The 26,057-nt window shown below is 51.2% G+C and overlaps 9 protein-coding genes across 9 annotated transcripts; 5 read left to right on the top strand and 4 right to left on the bottom strand.

Annotated features, from left to right (window-relative positions):
- Positions 1-975: 975 nt before the first annotated feature.
- COCCADRAFT_84808 (uncharacterized protein) lies at positions 976-1,524 on the top strand (the record flags this gene model as incomplete). The annotated part of the gene is made up of 3 exons (XM_007709787.1): positions 976-1,030; positions 1,190-1,399; positions 1,499-1,524. Coding segments are annotated over 3 exons (291 nt in total), but the record flags the coding sequence as incomplete, so codon positions are not given.
- Positions 1,525-2,081: 557 nt separating this feature from the next.
- On the bottom strand, positions 2,082-3,107 carry COCCADRAFT_84859 (uncharacterized protein; the record flags this gene model as incomplete). The annotated part of the gene is made up of 1 exon (XM_007709786.1): positions 2,082-3,107. The coding sequence occupies one exon, from the start codon at positions 3,105-3,107 to the stop codon at positions 2,082-2,084; it is 1,026 nt and encodes a 341-aa protein (XP_007707976.1).
- A 390-nt stretch (positions 3,108-3,497) lies between these two features.
- COCCADRAFT_22703 (uncharacterized protein) lies at positions 3,498-5,643 on the bottom strand (the record flags this gene model as incomplete). The annotated part of the gene is made up of 6 exons (XM_007709738.1): positions 3,498-4,201; positions 4,269-4,599; positions 4,657-5,027; positions 5,086-5,125; positions 5,179-5,393; positions 5,502-5,643. 6 exons carry the CDS (start codon positions 5,641-5,643, stop codon positions 3,498-3,500), a joined length of 1,803 nt encoding a protein of 600 aa, XP_007707928.1.
- A 930-nt stretch (positions 5,644-6,573) lies between these two features.
- Positions 6,574-11,095, bottom strand: COCCADRAFT_33048 (uncharacterized protein; the record flags this gene model as incomplete). The annotated part of the gene is made up of 7 exons (XM_007709754.1): positions 6,574-6,766; positions 6,849-6,916; positions 6,971-7,170; positions 7,207-7,269; positions 7,484-8,243; positions 8,296-10,895; positions 10,948-11,095. The coding sequence occupies 7 exons, from the start codon at positions 11,093-11,095 to the stop codon at positions 6,574-6,576; spliced, it is 4,032 nt and encodes a 1,343-aa protein (XP_007707944.1).
- Positions 11,096-11,397: 302 nt separating this feature from the next.
- On the top strand, positions 11,398-13,778 carry COCCADRAFT_33047 (uncharacterized protein; the record flags this gene model as incomplete). Its single annotated transcript, XM_007709753.1, has 4 exons — positions 11,398-11,524; positions 11,580-11,747; positions 11,804-12,645; positions 12,696-13,778. The coding sequence occupies 4 exons, from the start codon at positions 11,398-11,400 to the stop codon at positions 13,776-13,778; spliced, it is 2,220 nt and encodes a 739-aa protein (XP_007707943.1).
- A 2,730-nt stretch (positions 13,779-16,508) lies between these two features.
- Positions 16,509-17,312, top strand: COCCADRAFT_33046 (uncharacterized protein; the record flags this gene model as incomplete). The annotated part of the gene is made up of 2 exons (XM_007709752.1): positions 16,509-16,695; positions 16,753-17,312. 2 exons carry the CDS (start codon positions 16,509-16,511, stop codon positions 17,310-17,312), a joined length of 747 nt encoding a protein of 248 aa, XP_007707942.1.
- A 286-nt stretch (positions 17,313-17,598) lies between these two features.
- Positions 17,599-19,327, bottom strand: COCCADRAFT_1388 (glycosyltransferase family 4 protein; the record flags this gene model as incomplete). Its single annotated transcript, XM_007709713.1, has 5 exons — positions 17,599-18,661; positions 18,708-19,096; positions 19,146-19,180; positions 19,229-19,260; positions 19,311-19,327. 5 exons carry the CDS (start codon positions 19,325-19,327, stop codon positions 17,599-17,601), a joined length of 1,536 nt encoding a protein of 511 aa, XP_007707903.1.
- A 302-nt stretch (positions 19,328-19,629) lies between these two features.
- COCCADRAFT_22697 (uncharacterized protein) lies at positions 19,630-21,750 on the top strand (the record flags this gene model as incomplete). The annotated part of the gene is made up of 2 exons (XM_007709737.1): positions 19,630-21,090; positions 21,232-21,750. The coding sequence occupies 2 exons, from the start codon at positions 19,630-19,632 to the stop codon at positions 21,748-21,750; spliced, it is 1,980 nt and encodes a 659-aa protein (XP_007707927.1).
- Positions 21,751-23,560: 1,810 nt separating this feature from the next.
- On the top strand, positions 23,561-24,964 carry COCCADRAFT_22696 (uncharacterized protein; the record flags this gene model as incomplete). Its single annotated transcript, XM_007709736.1, has 4 exons — positions 23,561-23,633; positions 23,691-23,973; positions 24,033-24,181; positions 24,249-24,964. The coding sequence occupies 4 exons, from the start codon at positions 23,561-23,563 to the stop codon at positions 24,962-24,964; spliced, it is 1,221 nt and encodes a 406-aa protein (XP_007707926.1).
- Between the last annotated feature and the right edge of the window lie 1,093 nt (positions 24,965-26,057).

Raw genomic sequence — 26,057 nt, 5'->3', positions numbered from 1 at the left:
CTCCGTGTGTAATGTATAGAAAGTCTTTTGTTGGGATAATTGCCTGGGCTGGCAGCAGTCTCGCACCAATATTGATCATTTATTCGCCACATCTTGAGATTGGAGCACTAACGGATGCTCCGTCTTCTCGACCAAGTCCCTAGACACTTACGAGCTCGTACACTTATTCGACATTTGTCGCAGCGCATTAACGGTCAGACCCGTACGCGTCCAAGTCACGGCAATTAGCCGTGAAGGTCAATCTCCGGTACCTTGCACAAACCTAGGCAGTTTACACACACGCTCGGCACTCACTTCATCTGCCAACAACACTGATAACCCCACACCTGTCAATACCGCCCCGCAAAAAATGCTTTTGATCACGCGAACCACACCTTCCCGTTCAAGAACGTCAATACAACCACACGTGGGGGTGAGTGCAACGGCAGACGGTATAGGCGCTAGTCTTTTGATTCATCGAAAGTATCGCATGTGGCAGCATGTCCGCAACCTTAAAACAGTCGCCTGATCACCGCTTTTGGAATACGACAATGTGGTGCTCGACAATAGCGCCAAGGGATTCAAGGGGTAGAAAGGAGTGAGGCCAGGAATGGATAGCGCAAGTGTTGCTAAATATATGTTGGTAGCAAGTGCAAGTGACGACATAGAGTGCACGTGCTGACTGTATCCTTGATTATGAAACTGATAAAAGGGATATTATCAAACCCATGCGTGGATAGTAAGCTGGTGCAAGACCACTGCAAATGGTGCTGACAAAGGAAGATGAATGGGCGGACGAAGCATATCACGTGACTATATCGCTCGCTTGACCGCTGACTTAGCGCGCCAAGATCGCGCACCGGACACGAAATTGGTGTCGGCTCAGCTTGTCGGTCTCTCCTCAGCAACCACACACATCCGACAAAATGGTATGTCCTGTCGCCGAATAACCTATTGAAGGGATGAAGGAAAGAATGGACGCTGACTATTTCCAAGGCACCTGCAGCAACTGGAGGCAAGAAGCAAAAGAAGAAGTGGTCTAAGGGCAAGGGTATGTGATACCGCAATATACACCATCCAGCACCTTTACACGCACATCGAGAATATCCTACTACACGCGGAATCATCTCTTGAGAATTCCATTCCTCCCTACGACCCTCGCGCACATTCCGGGCTCCATAATGAAGAAACGCCACTAACAAACCCACAGTCAAGGACAAGGCCCAGCACGCCGTCGTTCTCGACAAGACCACCAACGACAAGCTCCAGAAGGATGTCCAGTCCTACCGCCTCATCACCGTTGCCACCCTTGTCGATCGTCTGAAGATCAACGGCTCGCTCGCACGCAAGGCGCTTGCCGACCTCGAGGCCAACGGTCAGATCAAGAAGGTTGTCGGTCACTCCAAGCTCAGCATCTACAGTACGTCCGCCATTTGGTCCCTGTGACATTACCCTCTTCGGCTCCATATGAATTGGACCTTGGGGAATAAACCGTTGGAAACAAACTAACATAGCCCAGCCCGAGCGATTGGCGACGCCGAGTAAATCCGCGTTTACGGACTAGTCAATGAATCCAAACGCGAGACTCGGGACACCTCTTTCAGTTTTTCAACGGCATTCCTCTTTCCATTTCCGATCGGCGTCTTCATGAAATGAACGGGTCACTATATTGGGATGCAGGCTTCATAGCGGGACATGAAAATGAGAGGAGCGGACTCAGGTACAGCACCTGTAGTGCATGGGATGTGCCGGTTACGTACTGAATGAAAAAGATATCCGAAACACCCAAATTGAAATGGCCCGAACTTTCCGTGACTATCATTCCATCATGATGTGTTCGTGTGTGTCTGCAAAGGATACTAATTTTTGGTTCAACATTGAATATGTGTGGCGTGACCACGTCTCGGATACAGCTGACAACCTTGTACGAACGCTACTTGCACATGTTATCGGCCCCATTATCAGACCGTTAGTGGGTACCATGAGCATGGATGGGGAATAATTCAGTTCGAAGGTATTACAACTATTGAGATGAAGAGAGATTGACAGGAAGGTTAGGAGAGACTCGAAACCAAGGAACCCACCCAGAGGTATTCCCAAAATCATTCATCCTTGGAGAAGAAGCCAACGTCCCCACTCTTCTCTCCCATTTCCACTAGTCTCTCTCGCATCTTCTTCGCTCGCTCCGCCATCTGCGGCTCGAATCCCTCAAAGTCATATTCCTTGGCCCATTCCCCGACACCATGTTGCAGCACGTTCCTCGCTCGCTGGCTGCCCGCCAGCGGCGTCCCAATACTACCATGCAACGTCATTCTCTCCTTGGAACAATCATACACGCCACGGTGCAGAATATTGTTATTATAAAACGCCACTTCGCCCGCCTTGAGCTTCACCGTGATTTGATCAGGCATATTTGCTTCGTACGGGTCCGCATTGCGCTCTACATCTGTTCGTGCGCGTTTATGCGATCCAGGAACGAGCACTAGACTGTTGTCGTCGTATAAAGCCAGATTCCACTGCGCATGATGACCTGGTTTCTGCAATCGTTCTAGTTCCTGTTCGGCCGTGGCCGTCGCTGCAATGTCGTCTCTGTGCCATCTCAGACTAAACTCTTTATCTGGCCGTACAAGCATGTTGTACAGCTCCATGGTCAAGTCGTCTTCGCCGCACCCGATCAGCGCAGCAACATATTTCAGGAGTTCGCTGTCGAAATACGATTTTGCAAAGATGACATGGTCGGGGTTGGAGGGGTGCAACAGGTGCTGTACGCCCCATATACCGTCTGAGGGATCCTGCGGCCAGGGCGGGAATTGCTTGGGGAGAGTACGGATGTAGGGCCATTTTCCTGCTCGTGCTGCCGTGGTCAGGCGTGAGGCTGCTGCGCGGAGGGCGTCCAGGTCGAAAGAGGGGAAGAGAGATGCGGAGAGGACGACGAAGCCGTCGCGGTCTAGTGCTTCCTTGGCTGCCTTGTACGGGTCTTTGCTTGAAGAAGTGATGTTTGAGGGGGCCGTTGAATCATCTGGTGTTTGTTTGGCAACTGCTGGTTGTGCAAAGGGTAATGGCAAGAGAGACTTTGCACTGCCCATAAAGCCGCCTTTGTCTGGTTGGTGCTCGAATCGTCGGTGCATCTTGAATACACCGAGGCCGGTGGTGAGGAGGGATAGAGGTAAGATGAAGAACCATTAAATGTGCATAGGTGACGTTGTTCAGCTTGCAGTGTAAGGCTACCCCGCATGGTATAACAGCCCCCACCATTGTCCTGATGTGGCAATGGCTATTCCGTCGTGGCTGTTTCGAAATTACATGCTATGCAGTTGCTGTTACTATAGAGCTGCCAGTACAAGTGCTGGATGTTCTTCGCGCACTTGACTTTCCTGCACTTTACTCTGATATAAATGAATCCAATTCGTTGATCTTTGAGACATTGATTGATTCAGCCAAAAAGCCTAGCACTTTTAAATCCAAATACAATGATAGCAGTTGCAAATCGATATTTTCGAGAAACTGGCGCGAGCAACTCATACATATTCTTTTCCCTTTACCTCCTCCACTTCAGCCTCTCCTGTTCCCCCCTTTGTCCTTCGCTCTTTTTCTCTCTCCTCTTCCTCCTCTCTCTTCTTCTGTCTCAGATACTGACAAAATTTGCTCTTATCCCTCATCTTTTCACCCCACTTGACGAATACAAACGGCACCACGCACAGGGCTAGCGAGAAAAACCCTAACAGAGTCGTCGCCCACGCTACACCCATAGCCCTATACATCGGCTTCGTAGCAAACGGCAATATTGCCCCAAATGATGATCGAGACAACGAAGCAGCAGCCATGGCCGAGGCGGCAAAGATTTCGTAAGCGTCGACAAGGTAGTTTAGCAGAGCCATGAAAAGACATAAATAGCCCATGCCAAATAGGACTCCAGCAAGCACGGGCACGATCCAGTGAATATCCTTTCGCGCCGTCCAGCCTAGCCAGAAAGCACTGATGACGAAAAAGGGGCCTGCAATGCATGCAAGGGGGAGTCGGCGCATCTCCTCACGTTGCGACCAGGGGCGCTGTAGACGCTGGGCGCGTGCAAGGTACCAGTCCCAGGCAAGGTAGATGCCTGCGGATATGGTGGCTCCCACGCCAATAGGTAGGAATGCCAGACCCATTTCTCCGGCATTGAAACCATATGTTCCTGTGAAGATTATGGGGTAGGATTGCATGAAAATGTAGAATATAGAATCTGTATTTTTTCGTAAGCATCAGCCGTGGATGTTGATAGATAAAAGAAAATGACGATGCAAACTTACATGCGTAGCTCAAGTACAAGCAAGTAAAAAGGACAAGTGGCTCGAAGATAACCATTCGTATTGGTCTCGTCAAGATGACCGTAACAAGGTGATTCAAGTCCGTTTTCTCCAACTCCAGTGGTGCAACGATATTCTCATCACCCGTCTCCTTGCGTAATCGCTGAGCACGACGCTTCAGAATCGTCGGGCCATACGTCTCATCGAAGAAGTAGAAAATAGGCCATGTTGCGCCCGCGAAGATGGCTCCAACCCAAAAAGCCCAACTCCAGTCGACCACAGAAACGAAACCTGATATCGGGGGTCCTAATATAGGACCAAATGTCGTCGCAGCCTAACTCGCAAGATCAGAAACCTAAACCCTAAAACACATGACAGAGAAATAACACACCATAAATATCGCCATACTTCGACCGCGTTGCTTTGGGTCATGATAAATATCCGCACAGATACCACCAACAACGCTAATCGCACAGCTTCCGCCTACACCAACGAGGAACCTGAACACGACCAGAGCGCCAAAGTTGAGCGAAAGCGCCGACGCAACCGAAAAGATTGTCAAAATGACAAACGATATCACCATTGTGCCTTTGCGGCCGTAGCTCTCAGACAGTGGGCCCCATAGCATTGGACCGAATGCGTACCCAACTAGGTACATGGAGGTAGGGAGAACGAGCATGTACTCGTTGTACTCGTTGAAATGGCGAGATATGGGGCCTGTAGCTCCAGCTGCAAGACTTGAGTTCATGGTGCTGTTCATGACTATATGGACTTAGTTTGAGGCGGGGGACGATTGGAGGTGAGGAAGGAGAGTGCCTACCACTTATGATTGCAACGAAGACGGCATAGATTTTCTTCCACTGTACATAATATCAGTAACATACCAACGATTATACAACTTTATTCTACTCACACGACCCCAGTTATCAGGATTCTCAGGATCCCCGTCTTCAAATCTCAAGACACGGCGCCGTTGACCATGCTCACTGGATATCTCAGACGGTGCACTCGTCCCATTGTGCGAACTCGATACTCGTGACTCGACTCTCTCAATCGCATCTTCGTGCTCGACATCGGATTCATCGACGTCTTTCTCGAGTTCCTTCAAGCGTGCTGTACGTGTGGTGTCTACACCGGCTAAGTATATCCGTCAGTAAGTCAACTCTCCCACCGACCCCAAATTTTCTCTCTACAAGAGAGAGAAGTGAAGAAGAAAAGGCAAGATAAAACACATACACCGCTGTCTGCTCAAACTCCTCTGACTCTTCGACGTAAAACTCCTCACCAACGCAACCGGCGAAGTGATAGCCTCATGCGTAGGCCCTACACCCTGTTGCTCCCGGGAATAACTTTTCTCAAGATCAGCCCCGGACTCCATCCTCCTAGAATAACTATTTCCCCTCTTCCTGTACTTCAACCGACAATTAAAATAATAACAATGATTGGTCAAAATGACGTATTCTACTCGTCACTCACAACCACCCAGCAAGTCACTTGTCAAAGAAAAAAAAACCTAGATGAGAGGGAATGTAGGTTAAAGAGTAATCTTTTGAAAAGCCATACAGGCAGAATCGAATGTAAAGTGGAAAAAAAAACAAAGGGAAATAAAACGGGCATCCCCAATTACCCAGACCCCGATGGGTCATGCAATAGCGATCACCGCTACCTCGGCATTAGACCCGCCCGCTTCGTCCCCCAAGTGCAAGCAACGATCGTCGACGGGTTGCAGAATACATGCACCATGATTTATAAATGACTGCATAATCTCGACTCTAGATTGGATTAGGGAAGCGGGGATCCATCATAGCGCCTGGCCCATATCCCCAATGGGTGTGGGGCCTGGCCGCCGTTGAGCAAACAGAACCGGCTCAACGGCGTTGCTATTATCCCTGTTGAACGCCATTGGTATAGTGCAGGAGAAGCAAGGCTTGTATTTCATAGGGCGCAGGGCACATGAGGTCGGGCAGATTTACCTTAGTATGTGTTCTGGGCCGGGTTCCATGGGTGGAGAGGGGAAAAAAAGGGCCAGCTCATACTACATTATGAGTGTGTGTGTGCCAAGAGTTTGAGTCACGTACGTATCTGTGCATATGTTTTTCGGTCTACAAGAGGGCGCGCGTTGCTAGTCCGATAGTGCAACGGTGTGAATTCCGAGGTCGGAGTCGGGGTAATAATGAACTTCGGAATTGGAGTGTATGTAGAAAACGCATCTTATTCTTTTTTTTGTATTGATTTGCTGCAGTCATGAATCGTAGGGGGGATGATCAAAGAAACGTCTAGATGCCTTTGTGGACTACTTGAATTTTTTTTACGTCTCTAGGTTGATGCTGCGGCCGAAACGTCCGTATAGGGCCTTCTTTAGCTCTCCCATTTCTTCTTGGATACCCTCGAGCTTCGTCTTGAGGGCGTCGACTTCGCCTTCGATGGTCTCGGTTGATGAGCTAAGGAGCTCGAGAACTTGGGGCTGGGGTAATGAGATGAAGCAGTCACCGACTTTGTATCTGTATTCGTGAATTAATATACATGGTTGACGTCGTTCTGAATGGAGAAGAAAATGAACATAGCTCATATGGGGTAACTTACGGTACTTTCTCTTCTTCATCCACAAGCTCTAGTTCACCCGAAATTTCCTCGAGGTCTTCCTTCTCTTTCTATGTTTGCTGGTTAGTCTGAGGGAAAGTCCAAAGATAGTAATTGGGGCGTACAATCTTCGCCCGCAACTCTTCCTCGAGGATCTCTTCCTTTTGGTGCAGAGAACTGAATCTGTTGATCTTCTCTTGATCCTCACGTCGTACCTCGAGATCCTCGCTCTGCGCTGAGGCCTCGTCGTCTTTGGTGAGCTGCCACCTGATTAGCGCCGGACTGCCGAACACAATGTGAAAATTATGCTCCTCACCATACGGCGCTGCATTTTTGTGTTGTGGCTACTCGTGCAATAGACAATCTGATATCGGATTGAAGCAAGGTTGTGCAGACCTGGCTGTGGCGATTGAAGCGTCGGTGTCTAGACTTGAGTGTTGTTTGTGCCTTCGGGTACGCAAATGCCAAGACTATCGCGGGTCAGGCATGAACCATCTTCATAGTTGGTCCAAGATGTTTGCCAATTTCCAATACAGATCAATTTTAGGGCTTATCTACAGAGTATTTCTTATTAAGATTCGCTAAATATATCCCAATCCATATGTACCCGACCTAGGCAACTCTCTCAAATGTCGCACCCAGCTCATCTCGCTTTTCCACCAGTTCACTGCTCATCTGGCTATTTTGAGCATCACTGAGCGCCCGCAAAATATCGCTCTCTGCTTTGTCTCTAACCAGCTTACGAAGAGCGTGAATTAAGAACCCAGAGAATGCATTCACGGACCATTCGTCTGGCACAACCGCCAAAACATCAGCTACATCAAGCCAGCCGCCGAAACGTTCCAGAAGTTCACTCGTGCGTTCGACGCGCTGAGAGAGATCTTCGATATTCAAGAACTCTTGCAAGAGAACTCCGAACAAACGAGATTGCTCTGCACGAGTGGGAATCTGATTGAGCGAGACAGGGGGGCCGCCAGTTGTTACAGGGCGATGGATGGATGCATAGCCATAAAGGCAGTAGTTTATGGCGGTATCGTAGTCGCCGAGGCCATGTGTGAGTAGTTTCAAAGCTTCTTCGTGTCTTTCCTGTCGGCCATTCAAAATGATCATCTCAGAGACGAGCTCTTGCTCATAGGGCTGTAGACGCGACAACACTGCATTGACGTCGTAAGACGATGTCTCGCCAAGCAACTGAAGCAGGCGGAGCCTGGCACGGCACCACTCGACATCACTAGCATTGTCACTTATGAACAAGTAGTAAGTAGGCTTGGGTGGCTCGAGGATACGGTATGTCTCGTAGCCTTCGGACAACGTAGCACGCGACTCGGGATTCTTCTCGAGCTCGCTGATGACCATATCAAGATAGAATGCGATCAGTTCGTTCACGTATTGTGGATGCTGCAAATAATTTTAGTGAAAATACCGGCAAGGATCGACCTTCTAAACAAACCTTCTTGCTTCCGAACACAAGGTACTCCAGGTACTCTTTGACGGCACCTGGCGCCTTCTCTCTCAGTAAATCAACAGCTCGTGCAGGATCAAATCTGACCCTGCTCTGGTCATCAGCAAAGACCTGGACGCCGAGCTTGGGGTTTCGATTTGCGAGCCATGCGCCGTACTCTTCGACCAGGGTTTGATCGCGAATCTTGCTCAAGTATTCTCGCACTTTGAGCTCGCCATCTACAAGCTCGCCACCCCTGTCTTCTTCGCCTTCAATGATCCGCCTCCAGGTTGCAAGCACCTTAGATGACTTGACAGAAGCTTTGCAATTACCTTGGTATAACCGACTAAGTACGTAGAGACGTTTGAATTCTTCGAGTAGTTCAACGGCTCTGTCAAAACATTCGACTTCTCTATCGACAAGTTCATAAAGCTCTGCTCGGTGGCTGCCTGGGCTTGATGTCCCCTTTGAAGTTCCCTGGTCCAAGAGCAGAAGGATGTGAAGCAATGCTGCATCAATAGTCTTGAACACATGAGGGTCATTTGTTACGCTTGCCATTCCTTTCCGCCTCTTCCAAAATTGAAGATAGCGCTTGACGAAATGTAGCAAGTTGTCTCCAAATGGCCCATTGGCGTTCGTCGACATGGTGGAAAAGTCAATTTGACGCAGAAACTGCTCTACCGTGGTCGTAATTCCGCCATATATCTGTATGCCATCGGATCCTTGGACGACCTCCTTACTGAGAATGGGCATAAGACTCAGGACAACCCGTGGATCCATCTCACCCTCAATCAGCGCTTGCTCGGTGATGCGCTTCTCATTCTCGAATATGATAATGTTCGTTTTGGTGCGGAGAACCACGTCCATGAAGAGCATGAGTGAGGCTTTTTGGCGAATGTAGATGAGACTGAGGTACTCTGACTCATTGCGTGGCTCCTGCCCCCGTATATCGCCAAGTAGTTTCTCCAGTAATGCTCGATTCGGCTGTATACGCGTCCTGTCTCCTTGAGTGGCATATTGAGCCTCCTCAATTCGAGCATCTAGACGAGTCACTAGTGGATTACGTACGGTCCACCAAATCTGGTCTCCAGCCCAAACAACAGTTTGCGACTGCAACTTTGAGAGGCGCTCGACGAAATCACGATCTGCTTTTGTTTGAGCTTTTGGCTTTTCAGCAGATTTTCCTGAAGCAGCCTCAGAGGACCCAAGTCGCAGCGGCTGCACGGTCAGTTTTGCGCCTACTTCTGGGATGACCAGGTCATAAGGCCGAACCACAGTACGCATACCGATTGGAGCTGAGATATAGGAGCCGTTGTCATCCACTGTGAGACCCAGCGGACTGAAGTTGAGCCAGTGTTTATCAACTTCACCGTCACTTGGGTCCACATCCCACCGTTGAATCTCCACGCCATAGGTCAGGGTACCCTCATGTTCTCGATGCACAGCAGCTAACACGTAGCCCTCCTCAGCGTTTATGTTTGTGCCCATAGATCCGGACATGTCTACCCCGGACCCATCTACCGCAATGGCGTCGGGATAACTACTGAACTGAATGCTTCCACGACACATGTCACCATCAAGATTCACAAACATACCAACACCCTGATCAGTGGGCGTAGTACCCACTGTAAGCAGGAACTCATTTGGATTTGGTGATGCGACGTGAGGTTTCAGCGGAATGAAACGAGGCGGCTCAGGTAGTGAAGGCTCCTCTTGGGGCTGGTTATCTTCCGAAGGAGGTGCAGGCAGAGGCTTGTCGGGCGAAGCTGCGCCAGCTCGAGATTGACTAGATGCTCTGTCTGTTCCCTCTAAGGATGACCGTGCTGGGGCTGGCGACATATCACGAGACAACGACTCTGGTACATCAAAGCCATATCGTTGCGCTGCAGGGCGCGGGCTTGCGGTGCGGGAGGTGTGGCCACTCAAGCCTAGAACACTCAGACTTGTACTTCTCACATGACCATGCTGCTCTTCCAGACGCGGCTGTGGACTAGCTGAAGAGATACTTCTGGATGGCGCATTCGGCACGGTAGCAAGATGTTCAGCGGCCCCACCTACGTCACCAACATCTGGATCCAAAGATGAGATGGGAAAGAGGCCAATCTTCTGCTGATGCACCACATCAAGAAGCGCATAAGAGTGGGCATCGGCGGCACACGAAAAGGTATCGCGGCGCACTGATACCAAGCAGCCTCCATACTCGATTGCTTTGATGGCTTTTGGGGGCGAGTTCTCGGATATCTGCACCAGTCGCAGTCGCTTCTTCAGCCCAATGACCACCACGACACCATCTTCAGGCGGCGCATCTAGGTCTTGGTTGAGGTCCACACCTCCGACCCAGAGGCATCCGATGGGCTTGAAGGTTGAGTCTGGGCTCAATTCAGGGAGCGAGTACAGCGATAAGGTATTGTTGCAAAGTACGCAGGCCTTGTTGATGCTGGGAAGGAGCAGGATCTGCTGTACACCGGGTCCATTGGGATCATTGTGCGGAGGCTCCAATCTCGAGGCGATGATGGCCGTGGGTTCTTCAGCAGGGTCGTCGGACTCGGGTGGCAGTAGAACAAAGTGAAGGATCTCGGCGGCCGAAGTCCCGACGTAGAGATTGCCGTCTTCGCAGGTCAGCAAGCTCCAGGACGGCTGGATACAATGGGATATACACACCCGACACCTCTACGCAGGTGATGCGGACATTGTCGGAGGCGCCATCAGCGGCCAGTGGCAGGTTGGCGACGAGCTTGCGGAGGATGTAGGGGCCGTGTTGCGGGGGACGTCGCCCGGAGAGCTGCGACTGGGAAGATGCTTCTGCCATGGTGTTGAAGCATCACATGCGCCATGACCGGCTATGCCTTGGATGTCATTGTGGGTGGATGTGTAGTCGGGAGCCTGGCAAGCTATGTACCATGCATCGCGCTTCCTATGCTCCATAGTAGCCCAGCCCACCAATTAGGGCCGCCTAACGCCGCACCCTCCGCAGTTTCATGGGCACCTAGCATGCATACGTAACCCACCACGTCCACCTCGCTACCTTCAACGCGCCGTCCACGAGATCCAGTGCTGCACGCGAATATCTATACGTCTTTCACAGCTGGCAACGACGACCGCAGCGCTACCATGGAGGGTGGCATTGATATGGAGGACACCGTCGTGGCTCCACCAGCCACCAGCGAGCAATCGCAAGCACCCGAACAAGTTCCAGAAGAAGGCAACAAGTTCCAGAAGGCCATCGGCGCATGGAGAAGTATGGACTGCTCCCCGCGGAGCCAACCTGCACATATAGGCTGACAATGCGCCAGACATCGACCTCACCTCGCTCATCCCACAACTTGATACCGTAGCCTCCGACCTCGTCGCGCACCAGCGAGACACTCTCACGCAAAGAAAAGACCTTGCGCAAAAGACCAAAGATTTTAGGAAACTGGACGATGCAAGCAAACTCAACGACATCAAAGGCCTCCTCAAGTGTAAGCACGTGGCAGCGCACTGAGATTGACTTGCTTATGCTAAGCCAACTTGACAGCTTACCAAAACTTCATTGATCTTATATCCAACCAGTCCAAGACCGTACAAGCCGCCTTCTTCCAAGTCTACTCGCCGCTTTCCGAGGCTCCCGACCCGTATCCTCTGCTTGAAGCCTCCGTTGACTCCCTCGTAACATCCGAGGAGCTCGTGCCGAAACTCACATCTGAAAACGAGCGCTTGCAAAAAACCGTAGCCAGACTTACAACACAGCTGGACGAGTCAGAGAAGAAGCTCGAAGAGGAGCGCACCGCACGCAAGTCTCTTGAAGATAGCCGCGACAGCAAGATCAAGGAGGTTGAGGCATCATGGTCGGCTGTCTTGAGCGAGAAGCAGGACAACTGGGAGTCCAAGGAGAAGGCCCTAGAAGAGAAGGTCGAGAACCAGGATCGGCTACTGAAGGAGCTCAAGGCCAGCTATGAAGTCTCACAGCGACTTGGTCAGGGAGAGGCAGCCGAAGAAGGGGGTCGAGGTGCTACAGCTGCGGAGCTTGAGATTGTCAGCTCAGAGCTGGAGCGAACAAGCCACCGATTGGCCGAGATTACGGCCCGGAACGAACAACTACGTCTGGAGTTGGCTCAGTCTGCATCGGCACCAGCTCAACAAGTCGCAATTGAAGATGACCCTGCCTTCCTACGCCTACGATCTGAAAACTCTTCACTCCTTCGAAAGCTGGAAAATGCGCGGTTTGAAAAAGATTCCGACAGGACACGCCTGGAAAGCGAGATGCGGAGCTTGGAACGGGAGATCAAGTCTTTGAAGAGGGAGAAAGAAGCGCTTCGTGAAAAGGTCCAAAAATGGAGCGACTACGAGAACGTCAAGCAAGAACTTGAGGTCTTGAAGGTATGACTTCTAAGAGTATACAATCATGAATGCATGCTAACCTGTGCTAGTCAATCGAGTTCGCAACTGGCGACGACGATGATGAGGCTACTGAGATTGCACTCTCACAAAACGGTGCATCTGGTAAAGGCAAGGGAGAGACGCTGGAACAGCTCCTGCTCGCTCGTAACAAAAAACTCAGCAACGAGCTTACAGTCATGCGTGTGTCACATCAAGACCTGCAGAGCAGGCTAGAGGCGCTTCAAGAGGAGCTGTCAAATACAAACATGGAGTTGGAAAAGTCACGACAGCTCAACGAGACCCTGGAGGCTGACCTTGAAAAGGTCCAGCAAGAGGCTACAAATGCCTTTGATCCTTCGGGTATGTCAGTTGCGGGTACATATGTCTCGCGATTTCCGCAATCATCCTTTGGTGGTCGAAAAGGTCGCTCGTCCCCAACGTCATCAATCATCTCAGGGTTCGACAATTCGTCACAAGCCCCAACGCTTGCCTCTCTTCGTGCAGGGGGTGGCGGTGGTGAAATGGGAGGAGGCTCAGGCATCCTCCCCATGGTAACCGCACAGCGAGATCGCTTCAAGAAGCGCAACTCCGAACTCGAAGCCGAGCTCCAGAAATCTTACCAGACCATATCCTCTCTCCGGAGCGAGGTCGGTGCATTGCAAAAGGACAACCTGGATCTCTATGAAAAGACCAGGTATGTTAGCAGTTACAATGCGGTCAACAGGGGCCCTGCATCCAGTGCCTCGAGCTTTGCCGCAAACCCGAACCCCTCAGCCATTAACATGGGCGATGGAGGCGCCTCGACAGTGGATACAAAATACCGCTCAGCATACGAGTCCAATATCAGCCCTTTTGCAGCCTTCCGGGGTCGCGAGAGCGCCCGAGCAATGAAGCGCATGCATCTCTTCGAACGCATGATATTACGCGTCACCAAGTTTGTGCTGCAGACGCGTACGAGTCGAAACATGTTTGCAGGATACCTGCTAGCGCTTCATTTCATGGTTTTCTATTTTCTCTTTAGTTACGAGGCGGGGGCTGGAGCGGCGGCTGTTGCTGCTGCCGGACCGGGAGGGCCTCTTCCTGGGGCTGAAGACACGCATGTTTGGCATAATGAGGATGAGGGCAAGTTGTAATGCGGTTTGAGAGGTCATGGGGGCACAGGGTGGTGTTTGTCGTTTGGACATGTACTATTAGGGTCGTTTCCATGAGGGACTTTTTCCTCCTCTTGTCAGGATGTAGAGTTACACGCTTCGGCCGTATACGTACGCGCCTGGTACCATGTGAGCTTTGAACCGGGGACTGATACGTGCTCTTTTTTTGCCCTTTTTTCTTTTGCTCAACCAAGCTGTGTACTCTGTGTACGCTGTGTAACGCCCTTTTTTCGATTTTTTTTTCGACATGTGGTTGGCATACTGAGGATATTCGAAAACACCATGTCACACGCACCTCTCACAAGACCAGGTCCACACGCCTAGCAATTGGCAACCCAAACGTGTCAAAGATTCAAGGCCACAAGATTCTAGACTCTGTCATACTAAGGAACTTGTTTTGTACAAGGCAATGCACCGGCACCTGCTCTATCCGACGGGCTGTGTCCTCCGACACTGCAATTACTTGGAAGCGCTAAACAGTCGACGAATAGTTTTTTCCAAAACACCTGCCCAGTCCGCAAACCTTTCCTTCCAAGAGACGGAGACATTCCTTGTTTACACGCGCTGTTCAAAGGAGCAAGAAATGAAAGGAGACAAAAGTTGAATTCGTGTCATCCATTCAAACCTTCAAGCAATTCGGTCTGGTGTCTGGATGCCGGCATGGCGATGCGCCTGAGAGTCTTTGGTGTGCACTAGAATTAGAATACACGCAGTAGTACAACTTTGATTTCCGTCTACTAGTTACTTACTTACTACACAAATGGAGAACACTCAATTGAACCTCCACCCAACCAACCTTGTCGAAAAAAAAAGAACCCCATGTGAATCAGCCCATTCCTGACTCAAGCACCTCTTCCTCTCCACACCTTGAAAACGAACAAAAAAACACACACAACGACTACGGCTACTTACCCGACCGCCCATCCGCCTACCCGGCCGTCCCAGCCACCTTTCCCCCCCTCCACGCGCCCACCGTTCTCTCGCCCATCTTCGCGCCCGGCCCCGCTCCCTTTCACATGATTGGCTCTCCACTTCTCTCCGCTAATCCCAATATAGCCATATTAGCTGTCAATTCCCACCTTCTCCCCCCCCCTTGCCCTGTATACGAGAAGCTATATTAAGGGACACAAAACTTGTTTCTATGTAGCTATTTATTATCATTTCCTTCCTTGTTCTAGCAATTTTTTTTTTGGGGGGGGGGATCTGGGGACCTCCTGGAAGGGGCTTGGTGCGTGGGTATATGGGTAAGTATACTTGATGGCGTATTTGGAGGGCGGGTAGGTGGGAAATGGGGAATGGTGCTATGTATGGTTGTAGTATGGGCGGCTCTGCGGGTGTGGGTGGATTGCGGTGCTTCCCCCTCCCCCCGTTGGAGAGAGGGTTTGCGCCATGGAGTGGGATATTTTGGGTATGTGTGTAATTTCCACCGGCGGTGTTGATGCTGGGGCATTATGTGCGCTGGTATAGTTTGTTTTGTGGGTAAACGATACCTTTGTTTTCTTCTTTGCGAGATGAAGCATGTGTGTGTATTGTTGGATCAAGTTGCGTGTGTAGGGCGTAACATGCAGCTGTATGTGTGCACGCAAGCCTTTTTTTGGGGAGGTATCTTGGAGAAACAGCGCCATGGCTTTGTGGTCAGCAATCGCATCAGCGTAAAGGGCGTATGTTCACGTGTAGCTAGATGACTTACTTCAAATGAAATCATCATCGCCATCATCATGACCAGCACCAGTTTCACGCTCCGCTCCTAGGATATTCACTGCTCAACCCGCCACTCCCTCCCCCGTCAGGCGTTCGCGCCAGCTCCCCCATGTAGCCTAGAACTAAGCATGTCAATCTGTTTTTTCTCTTCCTCCTCGCTTCTGGGCGCCTCGGTAGTCGAGCGAACCAAGAAAAGAAAGGCAAAAAACGCACGGCCCCTCTCCCGCTTGTGCATGGCTGTTGTAGAGCGCTGTCGTCCAATCGCACCCATGCCAGCTATATTTGGGGTCTTTTTTTTTCGCGGCTGGCAAGGGTCCAAAAAGTGGGTACCACGGCGGTAACAGAGCGGTCGTGACATGGGGGGAAGTGTAAACGACTGGGTTTGGGGCAATTCAGAAGCCCATGTCCGTTTGTGGGCCTGGTACTATGTCGACTACGCGCTGGAAAGCAAGCTGTCGTGTCGCGTGCGTTGGTCTAGAGTTTTTATGAGCCGAGTTTTGTGTATATAGGAACTGTTGGAGAACGGCTTTGTTTTGTTTCTTACTCACACACACTCACACACGCCTACTTCCCCTCTCTCTCACACCCTCTCCCGCTCCACGAATAACGGTCTTCCATTGTACTGGGATTGTTTCTTGCCTTGAATTTCTTTTCTGGGAATCTTGCATCCGTTTCACTCATCCTGTGATTTTTTTTATCTAATTCACTTTCTCGAATTAAACTACGGATAGATTCCGTTTCGAGAATATTTTTTTCTATTTACGAAAGAGGGAAGCGGAGCATCAGCGTCAGCAACAAAGCCAACTCACGCTCACACATCCTCACTAAAAGATCTATTCTGGGAAAAGATCGGTGTAGTCAGGGTCTATTTTTTTCGTCTTCACTTTCACCTTCCTGCACTTGGAGATACATATACGGTGCCTTATCAACAACCTTGGATCGACGGTTACACACAAACACCACAACAAACACCTACATCCACCTAAGCCCTCTACCATCTCCAATCCGAAAATGATCTTCTCAACCTCCCTCAGCCTCGTCTTGGCTCTTGCGCCTACCGCTCTCTTCGCCGCTCCAACACAGAATGCCGATTCCATCGCGGCACTCATCCCAAGACAGCACCTGCCTGTCGGTATCTACGAGCAGCTGAAGAAGACCGACGCCCTCTGTGACCTATCCAACGTCAAGCTTCCTAATGGTACGTCCTTCTTCCACTTACCTCCAACCCACACACACATACTAACAATTCAACCAGCCCCCACTCCCCTGGCCGCCCCAGCCCAAGGCACCTCCCTCCGCCACATCGCCATCGGCCGCGGCACCCAAAACTACACCTGCGCCTCATCCACCGCCTCGGACGTCCCCAAAGCCGTCGGCGCCGTCGCCTCCCTCTTCAACGTAACCTGCGACGCCGCCCGCCTCAACACCGACACCCTCGCCAAAGTCACCAACCTGGCCCTCAACTATGCCATCCCCGTCTCCCCAGAAGCCGAGAAGCGGCTTTCGGGCCACCACGAGTTCACCGCCGCCGGTGTCCCGCTGTTCATGCTCCAGACCCAAGATGCCGACTACGGCCGTGTCGAGTGCTCGGTTGATGCAAAGAGCCCTGCCCCTACGACTGCCAGCTTGGGTACCAACCGTCTCGGTAGCGTCCCGTGGTTGAAGCTTAATGCTACTGTTGGTACTGACAAGCACTGGGCTTACAATGAGGTCTACCGGATACACACTGCGGGTGGTGTTGCGCCCAAGACGTGCGAGGGTATCGAGGGTAGCTTCACCGTCGAGTACAGTGCGCAGTACTGGTTCTATGCCTAAGCTCCACGAGAGTAGTCATGTGTGAATGGGTTTTCTGCGTCTTCTTCTCCTTCTTCCTTGTTCTTGTACAAAGCATTTTACCGGCGTTTTCTTATGGGAGGAGTTACCGGTTCAGCGTTCCGGTATGATATACCGCCTACGGGCTTTGAGTAGATAGCATTTTACCTTCTTGACGATTCTCTGTCATGCTCATAGGGTGGGCGACAGTAGTCGTAATATTGAACAATAAAAAGTCATATTTTTCAAAAAAAAAAAAAAAAACTTCCATGTTCTCCTGTTCTTTTTCTCATCTATCTTCTAGTACATCTCTTTTCGGCTTGCGATATCTCGAGCTCCTCTTTCTGAGCGCTCCCGTGTCATCATCTATATTACGCACATATCTCTTGTGCGCCTCTGGTTTTGGCTGGATGGCTTTTTTCGGCCAGTCCTTGCAAATGTCGATTCTTGACCTGGGCGCAAACATTTCCAACACCAGGAAGATGAGGTAGTCGACAATGACGCAAATGCAGAAGAGCTTACCCGCCCAGATTCCGCAGCCATAATATCGCTTAAGTCGTTCAATGAGGGCAAAGCTTTGCACACCGGCTCGGCCTCGAGTAGCGCTCCATGCACCGGCTGCCCCTGCACCCTGGTAAAACTCGCCATGGCTAATCACACCACTGATACCATCGTATACTCGTTCTGTCCTTTGCGCAATGTCGGTCCACGAGTACATTTGTTTGACCTGGTTGTGAAACAGCTCTGTCCTGACTTTTCCTGCTCGCAGTTTGGCAATCGCGCGCCCGGTCGCTTCAACAAGTTCGTCCTCTTCGGGCGCCGCAAATTCCACCATGTGGGTGGGTAGGACTTCAGGAATACCACCCACTCTTGTGGCCACAACATACAGGCCGCATGATGCAGCTTCTACAATGACCGTACCGAATGCCTCGGTCAACGATGGGCAGAGGTAGATGTGCCCACGCACCATGACATCACGCACTTCTTCGTGGCGGACCGGGCCGATCATAATAACCTTATCCTGCAGCACGTTCCGTTCAATCATTTGTTCCAGATCGATAGCCTTGGGACCATTCCCGGCAATTATGAAGCGAACGTTTGGGTTTGCCGCAATGATGTGAGGGATAGCTGCTACCAACAAATCGGTGCCCTTGTTGTAGTATAGTCGCTGTATTACAATCACTGTGATGATCTCGTCCGGGTCCATGGGTTGTCGAGGGCCCGGCGCCTTGGGCTGCACTGCGTCTTGCGAGTTTTGCGAAAGAGGACGAAAGTTTTCGGCGACTACTGCATTGGGAATAACAGAGACCATGAGGGGATCGAGAGATGCTCTAAGCACGGTGTTCTCCTTGCTGCCGTTGGTCAGCAGATGAAGGTGAGGCAGGGGAAAAGACGCACCAAGTATGACTGACGCAGATGACATGATCAACGTCGCTCAGGGTGAACTTGAGCAACTTGTTGGTTAGAATGCTCGCAGCATCAGCGAAACCAAACAGACTGTGGTCGGTGAAAACTGTCCTCAGGCCCATTGTGCGCGCATGCAGGATGGCTTCATGGCAAAGGCTACTCAGACTGGCGTGTCCATGGACAATCTCGATGCGCTCGCGGATGACAATGTTGCGAAAGATGGGAAAAAAAGAGAAAACGGTGGGAAAGGTGGTCTCGCGATAGATGACCCAGAAGGGAACGTAGTAGACTTTGAGTCCATTGGTCAAATATCGCACGCCCTTTCGGCCGGCGTAGGCATGGGTGATGACAATGACTTTGTGTCCACGGTCGATGAGTTTCTGGGCTGATGAGGACAAGTCACGGGCTAGCGGCTTCGAGGGTGCTCACGCTTGATAACTGGTACATATGACTCTCTACTCCTCCTGTAGGATATGAGAAGAAAGTTCATTGCCTGTTGGTATGGTTCATACCGGGCTGGGGGTAGAAGTTGTCGCTGACCATACTGCAGCGTGTTAGTTTGGGTGCATGGCACGAGGGGCATTGAGTACGAACGCGATGTTGTACGGCATGATGGCGGTGCGGGAGGATAGTTTCCTCGACTCTGCTCAAGAAGAGGACACATGACAGCTCATCGAAGCATTGGTGGGTGAGGGCGACGAGCGGTGCCTTTGTCGCATGTGCATGCGTGGATGTACAATCCGAGGCGCGTCACTGGTCGGCGTTTGGCTCTCCAAGCTCCGACCAAATTTCTAGGGCCCGGAATTCCTAGTGCACGACTTCTTTTACTGCAACAGTTGTAAAGCGCCACGAATCTTTTCATACTACTGCTTGAGTAGTTTCTACACAGGGATCGCATTGGATATCACACGCGATGGCTGGCCCTCTATTCAAGCGGTTTGCGCCGCCTGCGCCTGCGCCCAAAAAACAGCCCTCACCCACCCCAGTACACAGCGAAACCTCGAATCCTGCGCATACCACAAATGAGCCCGTCGTCGCGTCTGTGACCACACCTGTAGAAGGCGATGTAGTCCCAAGATCTATCAAGAAACCGAAGAGGAGAAAGCGCGAAACTGAAGAAGCAAACGACGAGAGTGACGAGGTCGCAAAGAAGCACAAGAGCATACTTTCCAAATTCGAAAAATCCTCCAAACTAGCCGAGGCGAAGAGCCAACAGCATGAAGACGAGGTAACTGACAAGGAGGAAGAGGAGGAGGAGCTTCACGATCTAGAGCCCATGCCACAGCCAGCACCCGTTCCCGAGCCAGCATACGAACCGACCTTTTCTACCCTTCCCACATGGCTCGCTCAGCCCACAACCATCGAGGCATCTAAGACGGTGCCATTTTCCGAGCTTGGTGTCGGCGCTACATACGTGAAGAAACTGGAGAAACAAGGGTTCAAGGACGCTTTGGCTGTGCAAACGGCACTACTACCTATGCTACACCCTGGCTTTGACCAGCACCTTGGCGACATATGTGTCTCTGCGAAGACGGGATCTGGAAAGACGCTAGCATATCTGCTGCCAATTATCGAGGCGCTCAAGGATCGTGCTGTCCCCATACTTTCGGCAATTATAGTTGTACCAAGCCGACAACTTGTCAATCAGGCTCTTCAAGTCGCCGAAGAACTATGTACTGGCACAAAGATCAAAGTTGGAACAGCATTGGGCAATGTCGCATTCGCCACAGAAAAAAAGCAGCTTGTCAAGATGAGGGCGCAATACGACCCAAAACGAGCACAAGAGCTCAACGAGAAAGCGTTACAGCAGCACCAAATGGGCCTGATGGAAAGAGGAGGACTATACGAGGACCTGAAGAATATGCCTCTCGGACACGTCCCAAAGTATGATTCGGGCGTGGACATTCTCATATGTACGCCAGGCCGACTTGTAGAGCACATTGAGCATACAACGGGCTTTCTGCTCAACAATCTTCGATGGCTCGTCATTGATGAAGCAGACCAGCTACTTAACCAAAACTTCCAGGGCTGGGCGAGCGTGCTGATGGATGCGATTCACGGTGAAACTCCGTACGAGTTTACGAATGCTCGAGAACGAATGGCCAAGCAACTACGGGATGCAAACTCTGCCTGGTCGGTGGCGTTGCCCCAAAGACAAGTTACTAAAATTGTGCTTTCGGCAACAATGGAAAAGGACGTCAGCAAACTCGGCACATTGAAGCTGAAGCGACCGAAGCTGGTTGTTGTGCAGGATGCGAGCATGGAGCTGCAGCCAATGGAGACTGAAGACAATGTTTTCGAGCTACCATCGAGGCTGGAAGAGTTTGCCGTACACGTTGGCGATGGCGCGAACAAGCCGTTGCACCTGTTGCACGTGCTGCTCAACTTTGTTTTCACAGAAAAATATGAAGAGGCCGAGTCGTCATCGGATTCAGACTCGTCGGATTCTTCGTCCGACTCCTCGTCAGATGATGATTCTGACGCAGGTCAAGTCAGCAAAGCATCAATGTCGCAGCAAACAGGCCGCGTTCTCATCTTCACTAAAAGTACAGAGAGCGCATCCCGCCTGTCGCATTTGTTGAGTGCACTTATGCCTGGATTCAAGAACCATCTCAAGACCATGACTAGGGCATTGACAGCAGATGCGTCGCGCAAATTGCTCAAGTCGTTCAGTTCTGGGGCTATCAAGATTTTGATTGCGTCGGATGCTGCGTCTCGAGGGTTGGATATTCCTGACATTACACACGTGATCAACTACGACCTGCCGACAAGCATCACCAGCTATGTGCACCGCGTGGGCAGGACGGCGCGAGCTGGAAAGGCAGGACAGGCGTGGACGTTGTTTAGCAAGACGGAGGCGGCGTGGTTCTTGAAGCAAATAGCCAAGGGCGACAGCATCAAACGCGGAAACAAGAAGGTTAGGCGTATGGAATGGAAGGAGAGTGCCGTGACGGCTGATGGGAAGAAGCAGACGTACCGGGCAGCACTCAAGCAGCTAGAGAGTGCTGTTAGCGGGCAGACAGGAAGCGGATAGTTGATGTGTAGTGCATGTGAGTTACTGTTAGTTGATTAGAGAAAAGGCGTGAAGAGGACGGTCGCTGTAAATGATACCCGATTGGCATTCAAGTCCGAAGCAGGCGAGTGCCATGAAATGAGGCGTGAATACCAAGCTTCCTATAGCAGCTTGGCCTAGGTGATTAGGAGGAGGATAGGGAAGAGTGTGGTAGTTAGCGGGCAAAAATCTGCGGGAGATAATCGGCCCTTGGGAGTTTAATTCTCCGGGGCGTATGCCAAAGCGGCAGGTGGTGTGGTGTAGGACTTTTTTTTGGCAGCTGAAGACATGTCTACACAGTACATGGACAGAGTCCAGGACGTGTTATCGGTGGGTTGCGGCAAAACGTCATGCAAGCCTGGCTGTTCGGCAGCGCCGAGGCTGCAAGAGAGTGATAAGCGTTGTCCAAGAGGAGCATCACAAGGCTTGGTACCCTCCATAGGCGTGGTGCACGTGTGCAGGGGCATATGACGCTTCATCTGTCGGCCTGTCGCCCAAACAGGAAGGTTAAAGGCCGCACCCGCCAGAAACACTGGCTAACTGGCCAACAACGAAATTCGCATCATGCCCGGGCCCTCGTTGAGACATTGCAGGCCTGTCCAACATACACGAATATCCTCTAGTCTGCGCGTCAACTGTCTCGACGCCCTTGTCTATAGCCAGACTACTTCGCCACCTACCCAATCCAGCCACTGCCGAAAGTCTCTGATTTCATGCCTTGGGTATCCACCACGGATGGTTTTCATTTGGCATCACGAGTTGCCGATCGCTATCTTCGATGGCGGCCGGAAGTACACCTAGTTCCATGGAACCATCCTCGCAGACACCGTTGTCATGCCGCATCGTAGTAGTATGTGGGTAGCACGACAGTCGTCTATGGTTGTGTGGACGGCATGTGATCATGCAGCATCGCCCACTCCATGTACATCGCACAATTGCCATATAGCACCTTTGCAACTGTTAAGATAACAGTACTCTGCCCATCCCCCGGGTTTCGCCTTGTTTCGTTTCACAGCTGTGGCTGCCTTGGCTTGAGCTTAACGCTGCTAAGAGTGAAATGGCAAGGCTTGGCAGTATCTTGCTGCTTTGACTGGTGCATCCTACTCGCTCCTCCTGGCACTTAATCCCCAACGCCACTCTTAGTATCGCGGCATCCACCTACGCTACCAACAGTTCAGTTGATCCAGCCTTCCTATTGTGTACAAGCCCTACATCAAGGAAATCACCGTCTATGCGTCCGAGGCGGTTAGCGCACACGGTTGTAGACCACTAATCCGGCTTTTGACCAATACTACACCATACACCCACTCGGCCCTATAGTTACACAAGATAGGCCTTATTTCGCCACCTTCCTCTTTGTCTGTTGATTGCAGAGAAGCATCATGTCCATCTATGCGCCCACTCACCCACTCGGATCCCACTAGTATGATCCACGCCAGGTCTGATTGAGCAGGTAACCGCTTGAAACACGAGCCCAATAAACACAAGGCATTCGCGGCTCGTCCCAATCAGGTTGTTTGCCATGAATGGCTGCAGTAGTGAATTCTGTGACCAACTGATACTCCACTAAACACCCTGAGATGTCACAGCCCACGCTAACATAGCGCCCTCTACAAACGATGTATCGACAGGGTACGGAGCACATCATCGTCAAGGAAAGTGGATCCCACATCACCATGCTCATGGCAATGCTTGGTATAAAGCCAAGTCCAACCTCTATGTCTTGTATCCATCACAGCTCCACTGCCATTCTTTCGCTTGCCTTCAAGAGTCTCCACGATCCATTGCCACTATGCCATCCATTGTCAACCTCACAGCCGCGCTCGCCCTTGCTGGCAGCGTTGCCGCAAACCCCATCCAGCTCGGTACGTCGAAACAAGGGAACCACCTTTGAATCTTGACTGACCTTGGAATTGATACAGACAAACGCGGCACCTTTTCTATCAACCAGGTCCCCCACTCTACCCACCTGAAGAACGGTCCCGCAGACAGGGTCAAGGCTCTGCGCAAGTACGGCAAGCCTGTTCCTGAGAGCCTTCTCAAGGCAGCTGAGAACCGTGCAAACACGGTCGTGGTTGAGGCTACCTCAAGCAGCGGCTCCGTCACTGCCTCCCCTAACGACCAGTACGATGCATCGTACTTGAGCCCAGTCACCATTGGCACAAAGACCTTCCACTTGGACTTTGACACTGGAAGCTCCGATCTGTAAGTTTTGCATATTGCTTCAGCAATCTCATCATGAGCTTAGACTAACACCTCTGAAGCTGGGTATACTCTTCGCTCCAGCCCCAATCGCAGCTCAGCGGTCGTACCTACTACACCGTGGACCCATCCAAGGTCAAGAGTGGCTACACCTGGAAGATCTCCTATGGAGACGGATCTGGTGCCTCTGGCAAAGTGTACGCCGACAAGGGTAAGTGATCAATATCATCATCAAAAGACTCTTGTGCTCATCAGGACTCACGCTAACTTTATTTCAGTCACTGTTGGTCCCATCACTGCAACTTCCCAAGCTGTTGAGGCTGCCCAATCAGTTTCGGCCTCCTTCTCCAGCGATGCCAACACTGATGGTCTTTTGGGCCTCGCCATGAGCTCCATCAACACTGTCAAGCCTGTCCAACAGACCACTTTCTTCGACACTGTCAAGTCTCAGCTCGCCCAGCCGCTGTTCTCTGTCAACCTCAAGTACCACGCTGCTGGCTCCTACGACTTTGGTTTCATCGACTCCAGCAAGTACACCGGTGCCATCACCTATGTCAACGTCGACGACAGCCAAGGCTTCTGGGGCTTTTCCGCCACTGGCTATGCCGTTGGCACAAAGACCACTTCGGCAAGCATTGATGCTATTGCCGACACCGGCACCAGCCTTGTCTACGTCGATGACTCCATCCTTAGCGCCTACTATGGACAGGTCCGTGGCGCACAGGTCGACTCCCAGCAGGGAGGTTACGTCTTCCCCTGCTCCAGCACCCTGCCCGACTTCTCCATCGTTGTCGGTGGCGTCAAGCAGACCATTCCTGGAAAGTACATCAACTTTGCCCCCAACGGCGACGGCACTTGCTTCGGTGGTCTCCAGTCGGGATCTGACTTTGGTTTCAACATCTTCGGTGATATCTTCCTCAAGAGCAAGTACGTCATCCACGAGATGGGCAGCAACGGCCCCAGGCTGGGTTTCGCCCAGCAGTCTGGTAACTAAGCTGCTGGCAACTGTGTCGAGGATATCCTTGATGAGGCTTGCAATGGCAATTATGTGGAGATGAGCGAGCGAGAGATGGCAATGGCATAGAGCATTGGATGGGCTCTAAGGCATGTTTATGAATTACTTTCTGGAGCAGTAGCTTTTTGTAAATATTTTCAATCAAGTATTGAAACTTCTATCACTTCTTGCAGATGCGTTGTTTCAAACTATGTATGGACTTTGTTACTAAGATGAAGTGTTTATGGTGAGTGTCAAAGGATCATGACAGTTGATACAGGCTGACCTTACTCAGGAAAACTTGTAGGACTCGAGGGCCATGAGACAAGGCCGTCTTAAACCCCCCCTTATCGCGCATTCTATCCAAATCACAAGTGTCATCCCTCCTACCCGACAAAAACCGAGTCAAGCCGTACGCACGTCGACTTCCTAACACACCACCAGCCATCATCATCATCCCCGACAGTCCAACTAAGCATCCCACACAACCCCAGACAAGCCACCCCATATCTTCAAAAGAAAAAGAAAATCAAACCTATCCACCCCTTATCCCTTAGCCCCAGGCCTCCTGCACCCCATGCCTCCACACTCCACACTCATCCCACCCCCTCAAACCCAGCTCCTCTGCATGCCACCACTCCCCTAAAGCCGACTTTAACCCTCCCCCAAACAAGCAACAAAAAAGCAAATAACGAAAAAAAGGAACAACGCCACTGGCCTCCAGACCTGCACGCAGCCACACACACACACAACCCCTTATCTCCGCCCCCCCCCCCCTTTCCTAGGAAAAAAAAAGCAAATATACAGTGCATCATGCACGCAAACCCTCTCCTTTTCAGCCCCAAAAAAGATCGCCCCTCGCTTGCACCGCCGCCGACATTCCGCCCGAGACATGACATACTACGAAAATGCTCGAGAGATGGTCACTCACACGCATCTAGACTCCCCCCCCGCCCTTTCTTCCGAGATTTTCCTCCATCGCAGTAGTAGTATCCAAATAAGAGAGATGATATACTATACTTACCGACAGACAAATAATCGCGCCGCTGTTTTACTACCTCTTTAACGTACTAGTTAAGATGACGGATTAGTT

This window comes from Bipolaris zeicola (genome assembly GCF_000523435.1).
Source record: "Bipolaris zeicola 26-R-13 unplaced genomic scaffold scaffold_11, whole genome shotgun sequence".
Taxonomy (NCBI): domain Eukaryota; kingdom Fungi; phylum Ascomycota; class Dothideomycetes; order Pleosporales; family Pleosporaceae; genus Bipolaris; species Bipolaris zeicola.
This window is presented reverse-complemented; position numbering and strand designations above follow the sequence as displayed.